Source organism: Python bivittatus, unplaced genomic scaffold (assembly GCF_059951505.1).
Source record: "Python bivittatus isolate LINGU-HERP-01145 unplaced genomic scaffold, Pbiv_v1 ctg000080_np1212, whole genome shotgun sequence".
NCBI classification, from domain to species: Eukaryota; Metazoa; Chordata; class Lepidosauria; order Squamata; family Pythonidae; genus Python; species Python bivittatus.
The window spans coordinates 77,042,862-77,057,567 of NW_028277035.1; the positions used below are offsets into that span (position 1 = coordinate 77,042,862).

The 14,706-nt window shown below is 36.2% G+C and overlaps 1 protein-coding gene across 2 annotated transcripts in view; it reads left to right on the forward strand.

Annotated features, from left to right (window-relative positions):
- FRMD4B (FERM domain containing 4B) overlaps positions 1-14,706 on the forward strand; it is a 224,965-nt gene that overhangs the window by 148,250 nt on the left and 62,009 nt on the right. For both annotated transcript variants that reach the window (XM_088134355.1, XM_007426078.3), the window contains exon 8: positions 13,563-13,646. In XM_088134355.1, coding sequence (XP_087990481.1) covers positions 13,563-13,646 — 84 coding nt within the window. The remainder of the gene's footprint in view (positions 1-13,562; positions 13,647-14,706) is intronic.

The window sequence follows — 14,706 nt, forward strand, 5'->3', positions numbered from 1 at the left end:
TCCAGAAAAAAACTTTAGAGCTTTGCTCTCAATGAGGCAAATAAGTACAATAAAAGAAAAGATGGAAAATCCGGACAACTAATATGAAAACATATGCAACATATGTCAAACACATCCAGCAAGGGGTGCCATCCATCCTTCCCAAGGCCTGGGAGAAGAGCCAGGTCTTTAAGGCCTTCCAGAATGCCATGAGCGTGGGAGCCCTCCAGATCTCAGGGGGAACCTCATTCCAGAGGGCAAGTGCCATGACAGAGAAACTGCACTTCCTGGGTCTTGAAAGATGGCACTGTTTAATTGAGGCCACCTGGAGCACACCCACTCTGTTGGCTCACATTTTGCAAATGTGTGCAAAAACATGTCTCATATGTACAGTTTGGTTGGCAGAAATACCTTTTAGTGATTTCTATACAAAACGATGTAGTCTGTAGCTAAGTTTACTTAGCTAAACAAATAGTGCATTGTGAGGTGAGTAAATATTTGGTAAATCAAACGAAAGTAAGAAACTTGCATTGATTACAAGGGAAGAGATATCATTCTCTAATTGACATCAACAAAGTACTTTGTGTTTGTCCCAACCATTGTTGCTTATCAACCAGTTGTGATTTTAAAAGTTAATGGTTTAACTTGGAGTGTGAAGCCAAGGATAGCGATATCAAGTTCTTTTGAAATTTCAGTAGTCTACAAGATGAGCAGGCACATTCAAAGAATTCATTTGATTAGGTTGGGACAGTACTCTGGAGTTATTACCTCAAATGAACTTTCTGTTCCAAATGGCACCAATTCTAATTTCAGACAAACCTGCAGGATTAGCAAAGAATAATCAACAGATTCATATGGAGCACGAAAAAACTGAGAGTAAAGTTTGCAATTCTGCAAGATTCAAAGGAAGAAGGTGGACTAGCGTTCCCCAGGATAATTACAGTAAAAAATATTTAATCATATATGCCAGTATGATATATCCGGATTCAAAAAGCAGATTAAAGACAGAAGACCTGCACAATGAAGGAAGAAATTTAGCATGGTTAATGTATTTGCAAATAACTGGAAAAATAAGAAACCATCTCCAAAACAAAACAAAAAAAAAGACTTTGAGAAAGATGACAGAATTTGAAATGTTTATATAAAACCAAGATCATTCATTAGGACATATTTACAAATTGTTGCTGAAACATCACACAGAGATAGAACAAATTAAAAACTATAATAAAATGGATGCAAAATTTGAGAGAATTTTGAGAGAATTACAGTGGATCAATGGGAAAGGTTATAGAAAAAATAAAATTTAAGCTATGGTTTAAGGGAAAATTGGTACAAATGGTTTACAGATAGTATGTAATTTTGTCTATGATTGCTAAGATAAACAAAGCATAGAACAACAGATGTTGGAAATGCCATAACAAAGAAGGAACATTTTACCACATGAAGTAGTCATGCAAAACAATTCAAAAGTAATAGAAATATATTAAAATATCCAAAAAAATCTAAAAAATAAAAATTGAACTGGAACTGTATACATAATTACAGAAAACATAAATGAAAATTATCATAATTTAGTAAGATATCGTTGATAGCAGCAAGAATAAGCCTAGTACAACATTGGAAAAGAGATGATTGCCTATGATACCTGACTGGGAGAATATGCAGCAATGGCAAATTGGATAGTATATATCCACATTAGAAGTTTAACCAAATTCAATCAAGAATGGCTCCATTATATACAATCTGTCATGGAGCAAGGTAGATTAAACATCTGAAATACAGTTTTAGGACTTAAATAGAAATTAACAATATAATGTTTGGTGCAAGGTTCAGATATTTAAATTGTGGCTCTTGGTTGGGGATACAAACAGCAGGGAAGGGCAGGGTATAAAGGGCAGGTAGTAAAAAAGAAGTATTCTTTTTTACTATTTTTTAAAATTAAATGTAATAGTCTTTTTTTGTTTTATCTTGTGTTTTTTTTCCTACATGGGTTATTTTTTTTAAAAAAGAGCAATAGTTTTGTTTTTTCAAGCCCTATACAATTTTAGTTGTATGGCCCTATACAATTTTCAAGCCCTATACAATTTTAGCCCTATACAAGTTCAGGCATCTTGAATTATTTTTCATTTTCTTGTGCCATGAATAGGCTTCTACTCTATGTTGCATAACAAATGGTTTTCCACTTTGAGGAAACAGAAAATTGTAGTTATTTAATAATTCCATGATGTCTTTGTATGTGCCATTAACAGGGAGTGAAGGGGCTACATCTACAGACAAGAAGTTTGGTCACAAACCTTTTGATGATCATCTAAATGTTCAGTGGCTTCCTAGTTTAATTGTTCATGGCAAGTAAACTAATTCCTGGTAAAGGGTTGAACTAAGGGAGTTAATTACATTGTTTGCAGATTTTAATTCTGTGTTGTTCAGACACTACTTCAAGTAATGTATTTAGTTCTAGACAATGCAAAATTAAGAAGGATTCAGATAAATTGGTACTGGTTCAGAAAAAGGGAATAACAATAATCAGGACTACACTGAGTGCACACTTATTAGGCAAGTGAGTATTTTGACCATAACATCATTTTTATACATATTTTCCACCTCCAAGCTGTATAAAACTGAATGCTTATTGGATATAAGCATATCAGGTGATGTGTATTTGTGTAATGAGGGAGGGTATGGCCTAAGGAGATCAACACCCTATATCAAAGTGTGCATAATTATTAGGCAGCTTATTTTCCTCAGGCAAAATGGGCCAAAAACGAGATTTAACTGACTCTGAAAAGTCAAAAATTGTAAAAAGTCTTTCAGAGAGATGCAGCACTCTTGAAATTGCTAAGATATTGGGGCGTGATCACAGAACCATCAAACATTTTGTTGCAAATAGTCAACAGGGTCACAAGAAACGTGTTTGAGAAAAAAAGACAAATTAACTGCCAAAGATTTGAGAAGAATCCAACATGAAGCTACCAGGAACCCATTATCCTCCAGTGCTGTCATATTCCAGAACTGCAACCTACCTGGAGTGCCCAGAAGTACAAGGTGTTCAGTGCTCAGAGACATGGCCAAGGTAAGGAAGGCTGAAACTCGACCACCACTGAACAAGACACGTAAGTTGAAATGGCAAGACCGGGCCAAGAAATATCTGAAGACCGATTTTTCAAAGGTTTTATGGGCTGATGAGATGAGAGTGACTCTTGACGGACCAGATGGATGGGCCCGTGGCTGGATCAGTAACAGGCACAGAGCTCCACTTCGACTCAGACGCCAGCAAGGTGGAGGTGGGGTACTGGTATGGGCTGGTATTATTACAGATGAGCTAGTTGGACCTTTTTGGGTTGAAGATGGACTCAGAATCAACTCCCAAACCTACTGCGAGTTTTTAGAAGACACTTTCTTCAAGCAGTGGTACAGGAAAAAGTCTGCATCTTTCAAGAAGACCGTGCTGTTTATGCAGGACAATGCTCCATCGCATGCATCGAAGTACTCCACTGCGTGGCTAGCTAGTAAAGGCCTCAAAGATGAGACAATAATGACATGGCCCCCTTCCTCACCTGACCTAAACCCTATTGAGAACTTGTGGGCGCTTCTCAAATGGGAGATTTACGGTGAAGGAAAACAGTACACCTCTCTGAACAGTGTCTGGGAGGCTGTGGTTGCTGCTGCACAAAAAGTTGATCGTCAACAGATCAAGAAACTGACAGACTCCATGAATGAAAGGCTTATGATTGTTATTGCAAAGAAGGGTGGCTATATTGGTCACTAATTTTTTGTTTGAAATGTCAGAAATGTTTATTTGTAAAGTTTGAGTTGTTTGTTTATTCTCACTTTAACAGGTGAAAATAAACGAGTGAGATGGGGGAATTTTCGTTTTTCATTTAGTTGCATAATAATTCTGCACACTAATAATTGCCCAATAATTGTGCATACATAGATATACTCTTAAGAAAGCCAAAACCTCACTTTTACTTTCTTAAATATTCAGGTTTGGGGTTTATTAACGTTTTGGATTGACCGAGAGCACTGTAGTTGTTCAATAATAAAATTCATCCTCAGAAATACAACTTGCCTAATAATTGTGCATACAGTGTAGAAACCAACACCCAGATAAGTAGGGATTAATAAGTAGGGATTAACCAGGCAAAAAATCAAGCAGGAAACAGAACCCTAATCAAGGAACTACCAAGGAGAAAACCACACCCCACCAAAATTGGCAAGGCAAGCTACTGTGTATAAACAGGGAGCAAATCCCACACTCACTTGCACTGATGGTGTTATTTAGTTGGGTAATAAAATGTCTGCAAGGAAACAACCAATCTCAGAGAACACCAAAGACTCCACTACAGACTAAGTCCTGCAAAGAGAGATTGAGGGAACTTGGTATGTTTAGCCTTGAGAAAAGATTTGAGGGGAGAGGGAGGGAGAATTATAGCATGATCCCACACCAAAGGAGACTGAATAATCTCTTATTCTTCCATATGAAGGGAGATTCTAGTTGAATGCTAAGAAAATCTTCCAAAAGATAAGAGCATCTTGCCACGGAACAAATCAGTGGATTCCCTTTCACTGGATGTATTCAAGCAGACTGGAGAGATGTCTGTCAAGGATGCTTTAATCTGAATTCTTGTACTGAGCAGCAGATTGGTCTTGATTGTCTAAATGGCTCTTTCAGTTCTGTAGTTCTATGAACTCCATACGGCTGTTCCTAAAACTTGTTCAGCCTTTTCCTAACTAGACTCATTGTGCCTCACAGACACAGTACTGTATGGATGGAGTGTGCACTTCTGTGTTATTTTGATTGTGCTTTTGCCAGTGTTCTGTATTTTGAATATATGCCTTTTTGTAGCCTTTTGTTAGGAGTGCAGAGGATTATAATGACAAGTTTTCAGTTTTGCTTCTGCACAAAAGAAGCACAACTAATTTTGCTAATCTTACTTTCATACAAAGAGGAAGAGCCCAGGAATGTCAGTTCTTCTGGCATCATCCAGACTGTGAATGATCTCCACCCACTGAACAATACTTCCACAGCTAATGGGGAACAAATAGATTTCTGGCCCCCTAATATACTTTCTGGGAGAAAATATCTGATTCTCCAAGATCATTCTTGTAAGTTGTCTGTGGACCATAGTGATTTTGAGTCAGTTGATATGGTCATTGGACTTTCCGTCTTCACCCTAAAATGAATGAACAAACAAAGGGTTATCAGCAGCACTTTTCAGCAACACCCAGACAGCCTTCCTTAGGTTTGGAAGCCAAGAAGAATTGGGCCTAGTTTGTACTTGGATAGACACCACAAGGGAAATATCAATGCTGTAGTCTACACTGGGAAGTTGAAAAAGAATCAACAATAAATAATAATAGTAAATACTATTATTTTTATTTATTATAAATAAACTTATAATGGTATAATTAATAATAGTAAACATACCTAGTAGAATAGGTATGTTCATCACCTTGAGTTATATATAAAAAGGTGGGATAAGATAATAATCCCAAAACATCTGGAGCACCACTTGAAGACCATCGGCACTGACAAAATCACCATCAGTCCATTGCAAAAGGCAGCTTTACTTGGAACAGCTTTCATCCTGTGATGATACCTTTAACACCTTCAAACAACATCTCCCTATCCCAGGTCCTTGGGAAGGACTCAATAGGTGGATACAAATGCCAAATCCAGTCTAAACATCTGGCTGACTGTGGAACCAACCAATCATCATCATCATCTTGCATGGTTCTAATCACCATGCATAGACTCAAGGGCATCTTTCTCTTAAAAACAAAAAACTGAAATGCTCTTTAGTTTCAAACGTTGCACATTCCCCCAGCCTACCCATAAAGACTGTGTAGGTGATTTATCATCCATTCTTACTGTCTGCCGGAAATGAATTTGTGAGTTGCTGATCAGGAAAAGTTGATAAGAATGCAACCACACATACAGGCTTATCTGAAAGCGAATTATATTGAACTCAAGGCCCATATAACACTACTTGGTTACTCCTTGTTTACTCCTATTGTGAAAGCAAAATAAAATAAATAAAAATCTAAAATACTTTAACCACTTTGGATACAGAGTCGCATATCACTGCATGGATTTAATGTCTTTGTGATATAATGAGAGTTGTTGCTGCCATTCATGAAGTATGATACAATTATATTGCAGAATGAGAAGTCCATCAAAAAAGCTATCAGGTTTCTCTGAGTTGCCCTCCCCCTCATTCTTCTTGCTCAACTGGTTTTTGGCAGGGAAAGGTAGAGGCAGATAGGTTGTTTGTTGTTGTTGTTAAATTTATATGCTGCCCAACTCCCAATGACTGTGGGAAGTTTTTTCTGGGGTCGCTGGCTTCATTGTTAGCTTCATCTAAGAAACCTTCAGCTGTGTTTGCTACATAAGTGAAAATTGCAAGCGACCTTAAATGTTTTGTTGAAGACATTAAACTTGTTCACACATCACAATTATCATGGTTTATTGAACACACCACAACTGATTGGGGTAGCACAACATTATTACACTTGTTTTATAAATTACCATTTGCACCATCACAGTGAGCCCTAACTGCATATGGTTTTACACAATGTATACTTGCTTATTGCCTGTAGATTCTCAGGATTTGATAGATAACTCAGTGCAGAACACCATTTCAGATTTCCCCCTTTTATTCAAGCAATCACCTGAAAGCGAACAAATAAGTAGCTTTTGTTCAGCGTTTATTTTCAAGCTCCCCAGCCACATTTCATAAGAGAGCTAGGTTATTTACAGCTAATGATATATTGTATAGTGATATTTTTAAAGAAAATGCTAACTGTAAAGTTTTTAAAGCTTAATAAAACAGAATTAAATTATAATTTAAAAAATGTTGCCAATTGACATGGGAGATGAGAGGTGTAGTTCAACAAGTTAGAGATCCAAAGTTGGGAAGAGCTGCTTTGTATTATGCTTATGAGATCAATGTAGGTAAATTATTAATCTCAGTGGAATATTTTGTGGCTTGTTTAGGGTTTCTTAGGCAGTAGGCCACTGTTAATCAAGGATCTAAAAACATTTCAGGGGATTAGCCTCACAGTTTTATGAGTAAAATTGTTATATTTTTCCTGCAGCCTGCTCAGAATAACCTTTTGGCTGTTCTTGTAATATTCCAAGTGGAATGACTCTTTCATGTAGAAAGGAATTGGGCCAAGAGCTTAATATATGCATTAGAATTATAGATTCTAATTATAAGTATGAGCCTTTGGATGAATATGATTGATTGTATAATTTCCCCTGAACTTTAATACCATCTTCAGCATAATTTGCTGATTAGCAACCATTGATTTCCATGGCTTTAGTTTTACTCTACCATCTTCCTTATTCTTGACAAGGACATTCTGATTATTCACCTATTATCTACAACAAACATATGGCTTCTATTTGACACATTGGACAGCTAAATAAACCGCAAGGCAACCACTGTCAAGTGTTTCTAATTATATCACTTATGTCAAGTTAGTAAATCATATGCAAAAAATAGTATTTTTAACTACACTAAGCTACAGGATGTAAACATGAACATTTACAGAAAAATAGTCCAAATGCAAACAAAACAACTTTGAAATAATGTTGGCTAAAATACAATATACACAGCTGTTTTAGTTCTTCCCAACTTTCTATTAAGGTTATGTTCTCATTGCAGTTTATTTTACATCTTTAATCATTTTGGTAACACTGGCCAAGTAGGGACCAAGTACAGAGCTGAAAATACAATTCCTTTGCAAGCAAGTTAAAGTCAACTGTATGCTACAGAATCGAAGCACTGCTCCCTCCACTACCACCCCTTCTTTACATAAACTATTAGATAGTCCCTGCTGTAATGGATTTGCAAACAAGCCTTAATACCTCACTCTTCTTCCCTAAATGAACAAGAATTACTTAGCCCCAAATTTATAAGCAGAATAGAATATTATGAGTGCCACTATGAAAAGATGCCAATGGAAAGTATTCTGAGACTTTAGGTGAACATACATTAAATAAAATGACACGAATGAATGCAAACATTAGTATTTTTGAGGTGAGTTGTCTTACTCAAGTATTAGGATATGAAGCTCAGTAGAAACATAATACTTTCTTTGGTGCCCCTGAGACTTTTTCCACTAACACAATATAAGATGTGATAAAATGAAGGTATCTAACAAATTTTGAAGGGTCTTGATTCCATGAAGAGAATTGTCTTGTGAAGGCCGGGGCAATTTTGTTGTAATTATTAGCAAAATACAGGACTTCAGGCTCTAGGAGGATCTAGAACAATCCTTCATTGGGAAGACAATAAAAACCTTTTCCCTGGCATCATAGCACCTTGTATCTCCTGCCATTTGATAGCTAACTATGAAGATAAATTGCAGATAAATGAAATAACACAGCACTCCACTTCCTGGAGTTATGAATTATTTTATTACAAATACTTTTAAAAAAAAATAGTTTATCAGAATGCAGGAAACTGATCTACAGCTCTTAGTGTCAGAATAAGAATAAAGTTAAACGTGTGCCACTGCTTACCTGTAACGGTATGTGGGAATGACTTTGGGAGATGGAGGAGGGGGGAAGAGATACTGCCTAGGGAACGATCAGATAAAGGGGGGGGGGAACCTGCAGCTGCATAACAGTCACAGAAAGAAACTCAGAAAGGATTCTCCCTAACTTATCAGGCTATAAAAAGAGACAGCGGGAGATTTGTACTTTCAGACTTGCAAGAGTCTGTTAATGTAGCCTTACAATAAAGTAGAATTAGCTCATTTGGCCATGTGTCATGTCTGGTCTACCTGGGAAGGCTGACATCACCATCCTTTGCCCCCAATTATATGATACAGGTATATACACGCATTGTAACAGATCTGCAGCAGCCTGGATAACTATCAGATGGCAGCAGTGAGTTAGATTTACTATTCCTGTTGGCTGCCATCTAATCATCATCAGTTTTGAAACCCAGTTCTGTTATTCCTAAGGTGGATATGCAGCTGATGTGATTGTCCAGTGTTGCTGGTTTCTTTTATTTACCTAACATCTTTAGAATATTTTCATTTATTTGTAAGTTTTCTTTTTATCTCTTTTGTGCCACATTATGTTAAGGCACCCATATTTATACTTTTAAAAATTAAAACACTTTTAATGAATGTTTTGAAAGCAATTTTTTTTCCTAACACACAGTGTTAGGGTTCTTTAATGGCGCATAATATGCATATCCTTAGGGCTTGCTTCCATGTTGATTTTGGCATTCATTTTAAGTGTATATGCTGTTTCTGAAGCCTGTCTAGAAACAGTACAACTTGATGAATGTTCAGTGGAATACAAACATGGTAAAAACAGTGAAAATATAATGCTGAATAAGGATATAAAGGGGTAAATTGTTGATACTCATTATTAAATTAAACTTGATTCAAATATTAAATTAATATTAAACATTTAGTAGTCAAGAGCAACCAATTAAAATACCCCAATACTTTCACAAGTATTTACTTTATAAATAGTAATATGCCTAAAGTTCAATTAAAAATATTTTCAGTGATGATAGTATGTACCGCTGAATCCAAGAAGGATTATCTCTAGGTAGACATATATGGGGCATTTTTTTTAAGAAAGTAAAATTCCTGCATGGAGAATTAAGTTACCAATAGAATGTTGAGTCTCTCACACATGCAAACCTGTAACCAGGTAGATGTACTTTCAGTTGAAAATGATTAATCTTAATTTTTAAAAGGATTCAGAGTTGAATCTGCCTGGAAATATTAATTTTGGAGCTAAAGACCCTCTCTAAATCTGAATTTATCAGTGCAGTGATCCTTTGACATGCCCAAGATTTCACAATTCTAGGTCTTATGATACTAAATTTACAATTTTGAGCATTGTTATTTTGACAGGTCTGTCAAGATCAAAATGCAGTTCTGCAGACATAAGTTTTGGGGCTAAACTCTGGGAAATCCTAATTGAGAAGGAAGTCTGATTGTAGTTCTATGCACGTATTTAAATTATTCACATAATGAGAGAGGGTTGTAAAATATGTGACATTGAATTTTTTAATTTAAATTTCTTATTTAAAATACATAATGTTGAAATAAAGTAAATGTACTTTATTGTACATTTAATTGAAGGGGAAAGGAAACTTAGTGATTGTACTTACTATCTCATGGACAAGCTTCTGTGATGATAAGATTTAGTTGCATTCATTAGGAAGCCAAATTATACTCTAAATGTCTAACTCTTCCTCCTACCACACATTCTTCATGGAAACAGGAGGAGAACTGTGTTAAAATATATATATATATATATATATATATATATATATATATATACACACACACACACACACACACACACACACACACGATAGCATTCAAAGGAATATTCTTAGCAGTCACTCAGAAGTGTCTTAAATATATATTTTTAAACATCCAGTCCTAAGAAAGGGTTGTTTTATCCCTGACTATTAAATATTTGCCCCAAAGAAAAAGATTTTAAGTTCAAAATACCCCTGGGGGAAAGACACTTCTGAGTGACTGCTAAGAATATTCCTTTGAATGCTATCCTGTACACTCAAAGTTTGTAGAGCCTGATTAAACTGCTGTTCTCAGCTGAGACTAGTAGTTAAAAATAGAAAACAAGGTAAAGTTTTTTTCCCTTTGTTTTCCTTTCCTGTTCAGCATCCTATCATGGGTCCAGACAGTAGGATAATGGCTCTCCATCTGACTGCGGTCTCCTTGAACTGGGTCTTAATTGGCCATCTGAGCTGCAGATGTTCATCTGAATCCAAATGGAGCCAAATACTTTGGCTGCTGAAGTAAAAGCAGTAATGGATAAGAACTGAGGGTGGCATCTCCAAGCCTGAAATTCATTTGAATAAAGTCCAGAATTCCATTTTTATAGCTCTTGGTATTTTACATCAATATTATTTAGGCTCAGCAAAAAAAAAAACAAAAAAAAAAACGAAACACAACATTCTCTCAAGTCACATGGACTGGATTTTTTATCTTTATCTGTAGTCAGTCACTCAGGTTCTTTACTGAAGGCATTTTAGTTGACTTATTTTGTTAAACTATTCCTTGCCTGGTGTAGCATGACAACGGGGAGCATTGTAATCTGGGTCACGCTGGGTTCACCGAAGGTTAAAGCGACTAAGCTTTAAAGACAAGGGATTGAAGTTTTGTTGAGCCTCAGATTCTCTTTTTCCAGTTTACTAAGTCAGTAATCTCCAGCCCTGAATTTCTTTCATGGAAGAAACTTCCATAATGGCAGTTTATTTCTATAGTCACAATCTGGAGGCAACTTGTCCTCTGTGGCTTTTTTCCAGAGAAATTCACATGGCAAAATGGGGCACACGAATGCTTTGTGAATGTCAAGTTACAATTTCAGTGATGACTCATGAGAAAGACTGGGGTTGGCTAAGGAGCTTCATGAACATGTGCTTTGTACAGAGCTAATTAATCAATCGAAGACAAGTTAGACAGCTGACATTTTCTGTTTGTGCGTCTTCATTGCATCCATGATTAGGAACCCTTACATTATTCTTCATCTTCCATAATTCACAGCCAGCCCTATACATATTCACTCACAATACTACCATTCTCTTCTTTCCTTTTCTATCAAAGTCAGACTCTAAATGTAAAGTAGACTGTTTAAATATTGGTAGCTGAATGTAATCAAAGAATTGATTGAAAGATGTGAGGAAACAGGCTATCTCTGTCTTTAACATTGGTCCACCTACAGAGTTGTTATTTGATACAACTCTGTTATGAACAGCTGATAAGAATTGTGGCCAATATTATAATCCTGTGGGTGGGTTTGATTCCCTAAGTCTATTTCATTTTTTGTTTGAGTTACCATTATCTATTCTTTCCCCCTCCCCCCCTTTTTTTTTGTACAGGTGAGTGGGGGAAAGACAGATTTTAGAAATATAAAGTTGGAGGAAAAAAATTAAGTTTCCCCAACCTGCATGCTCTCAATCCAGTCTGGATCAGGCTTCTGCACAGCTACTGTAGAGTAAATAAATGAAGGGGGCGATGAACCTAATGCTGGGTAATTAATGTTTAGTTTGACACGTGGGTCGAATTACATGCTATTTAAAGATGTACTTGACAACTATGCATTTTCTGCCTTTTTTACTTTAGAGTAGGGGCAGGAGATCCAATTTGGATAAGGTCCCTACAACAAAGATGGGAGTTTCAATCCTCTGCCCACCACTGCCATCATGACTGTTTCTGAGACCTCTTATAGTTACATTTTCATCAGCAAAACACTTTTCATGTATTTTAATGGATTACGTTTTTGCAAATAGATAAGAGAGTCATATAAACTCTCATCTAGGAACTGTAGTAAGGTGCATTCTTCCGTCTATCCCATGCTGTTGGCATCTCTAAAATAACATCCAGTTTAGCACTGAGAAATGTGTTCTTTTGGGGAACAAGTAGTTGAAATAAAATCCTTTCATTGCTTCTTAGAATACAGGTGAACAGCTGAAGGGAACATGTTATCCTCATGCACTTTGCACTACCTCTGTGAGATGTTTCTTTTGACTGAAGACCCTTAATTCACAAAGGAGAAAGCCTCTGCATGCTGCTATTCTGTTGCTTATTAAGAAATAGTTTTATTTATTACAGTTATTATTTCATATTTTGACTCCCTATTTTTTCAGCCTCACATCCATCACCCTATAAGGTAACTTGGACTGAGACTGATTGACCAAAAGTGACCTAGGGAACCCAATAGCTGAGTGGGGAGACTTCAACTTGAGTATTCCCAATTCCAGGGCAGAAACATGTCTACAGAGAAATTAAGTGTAGGTTTTAGCAATGAAGTATAATCTTTCCAGTGCTAAATTGTTTAAGGATGTGGCCTAGGTTTGAACAAGAATAAGGCACCTTGTTTAAGAAGTCACCTATCAACTTGTACCATCAGGAAACCAAACTTCTGGTAATGACTCAGTCATCCCAGTGAATCCTAGATACCAACAATTCATGTTGGTTCTTGCAGATCCCCATTGAAGTGTTCAGAATCCCGTAGAACCCGACTGGGCTACTTAAGCGTGCAGGCAAACCAAAAATGTTGCCTGCTTTTTTTTTTTTTCCATTTTGTGCCAGCAACCATACATGCTTTTGCCTTCTTAAAATAATTAGATGGACAGTTGCCCAGTTCCTACATCTTGAAGCAAGTTACGGTTTGTTTTTTAAAGCCGTTTTTCTTCTCTGTACTTACTTTTTAGAATTAGGATTGCTTTTACAATTTTGGCATCCCTTTTTCATATTAAAAGATTTGTGGGTTCTTTTATGAGACCAGCATGCGTCCTGTAGCAAAAAACATTCTGGTAGCAATTACAGCCGGTTAAAGTTATCTCAGCTTTATGTTTTTCTCAACAACTGGATTTCCTCAGCAGCATCTTAATCAAAATGGTAATGTAAATGAACGTATTTTGTTTAGAACTATAATGCAGGATTAGATTGCTGTGATAGCTATAATATACCATGAATGATTCAGTGATTAAAACTTGAGACTTTGGGTTAATGTAAATGATCATTTGATTCCAGCGAAATAACACTTTGCCATTCTTTTTATATTTTTAAAGTAATGAAAATGCAAGAAAAGATCTAAAGAATTTGCCTGCATTTCCTACAAAAACTTTGCAGGAACATCCTTCACTCGCCTATTGGTAAGACCTAATTATTAAATTTATATGTGTATCATATTGGGATCCTGGTCTTTTTCTTTGCATCCTCCTTCCTTGTTAACTTACAAATTTATGAATTATTGACAGTCACATGTGACAAGGTCACATAATGGGAAAAGTTTTGAATCAAGTTCTTCCTGGTCAATTCAGTGCTTGGTTACAGAAGCAGGAAATTTATTTTAACCAATGGTTACATATGGAATTTTGAGCACATGTTATAGTTGCTTTCACAAAATGGCTGTTGTAAAGCTTGTGTCACAATTCACAAAAGAACAACAGTTTTTCAGAAGAAGAACTGGTGTGGTTGCTCCTATCAACCCCTCTTAATTCCTTAATTAACCCTCCTTCAGGGTTTTCGGTCCTATTCCACCTTACTTTTGCCTTTTTCTGGGTAGGTGGGCACATTTCCAGACAAAGCACCATTTTTAATGCTTACAAAGCCTACATGGAACCCAAAGGCATTTTTCTAAATAAAGATCATACTAGAGGATAAACAATCTGTGACATAACAGCTCTCTGTTTAATTATTTTTTTAAAAAATTAAAAGTTTTAAAAACATAAAAGCCATGTGGAGAGTGAGCTTGGCATCCCCAAGAAACATTTCGTGAGCATTTTGGTGTCCGTGGCCACTACCTTCTATCTTTCTGCTTTATACAGCAAAATACAATATTTCCTGTACTCAGTTAAACACACTGGTATTTTTATGGCACTGTTGAACTTTCCTTCCTGCTACTGATTGCTTGAAAAACTGTTGAACAAATAAGATTGTATTTAATCCAAACTCTGGAAATCAATAGTAGCGAAGTTTAGGAGGCTAAAAGTATATTAGAGTCCAAGCCCAGGATTTAAAAATAAGTTACATACTTAAGAGAACAATACCAAACTACATGAATAACATAAAGAAATGTACTTCTACTAGCCACCCTTTCTAAATGAGCCTCAGTTTGCAATCCTTGATACATCTAGGTGGGAGTAACTTATTAACCTGAATAAAACTGACCATCTGAAAAACATGCCTAAGATTGCAGGTGAGTAAAAGTGA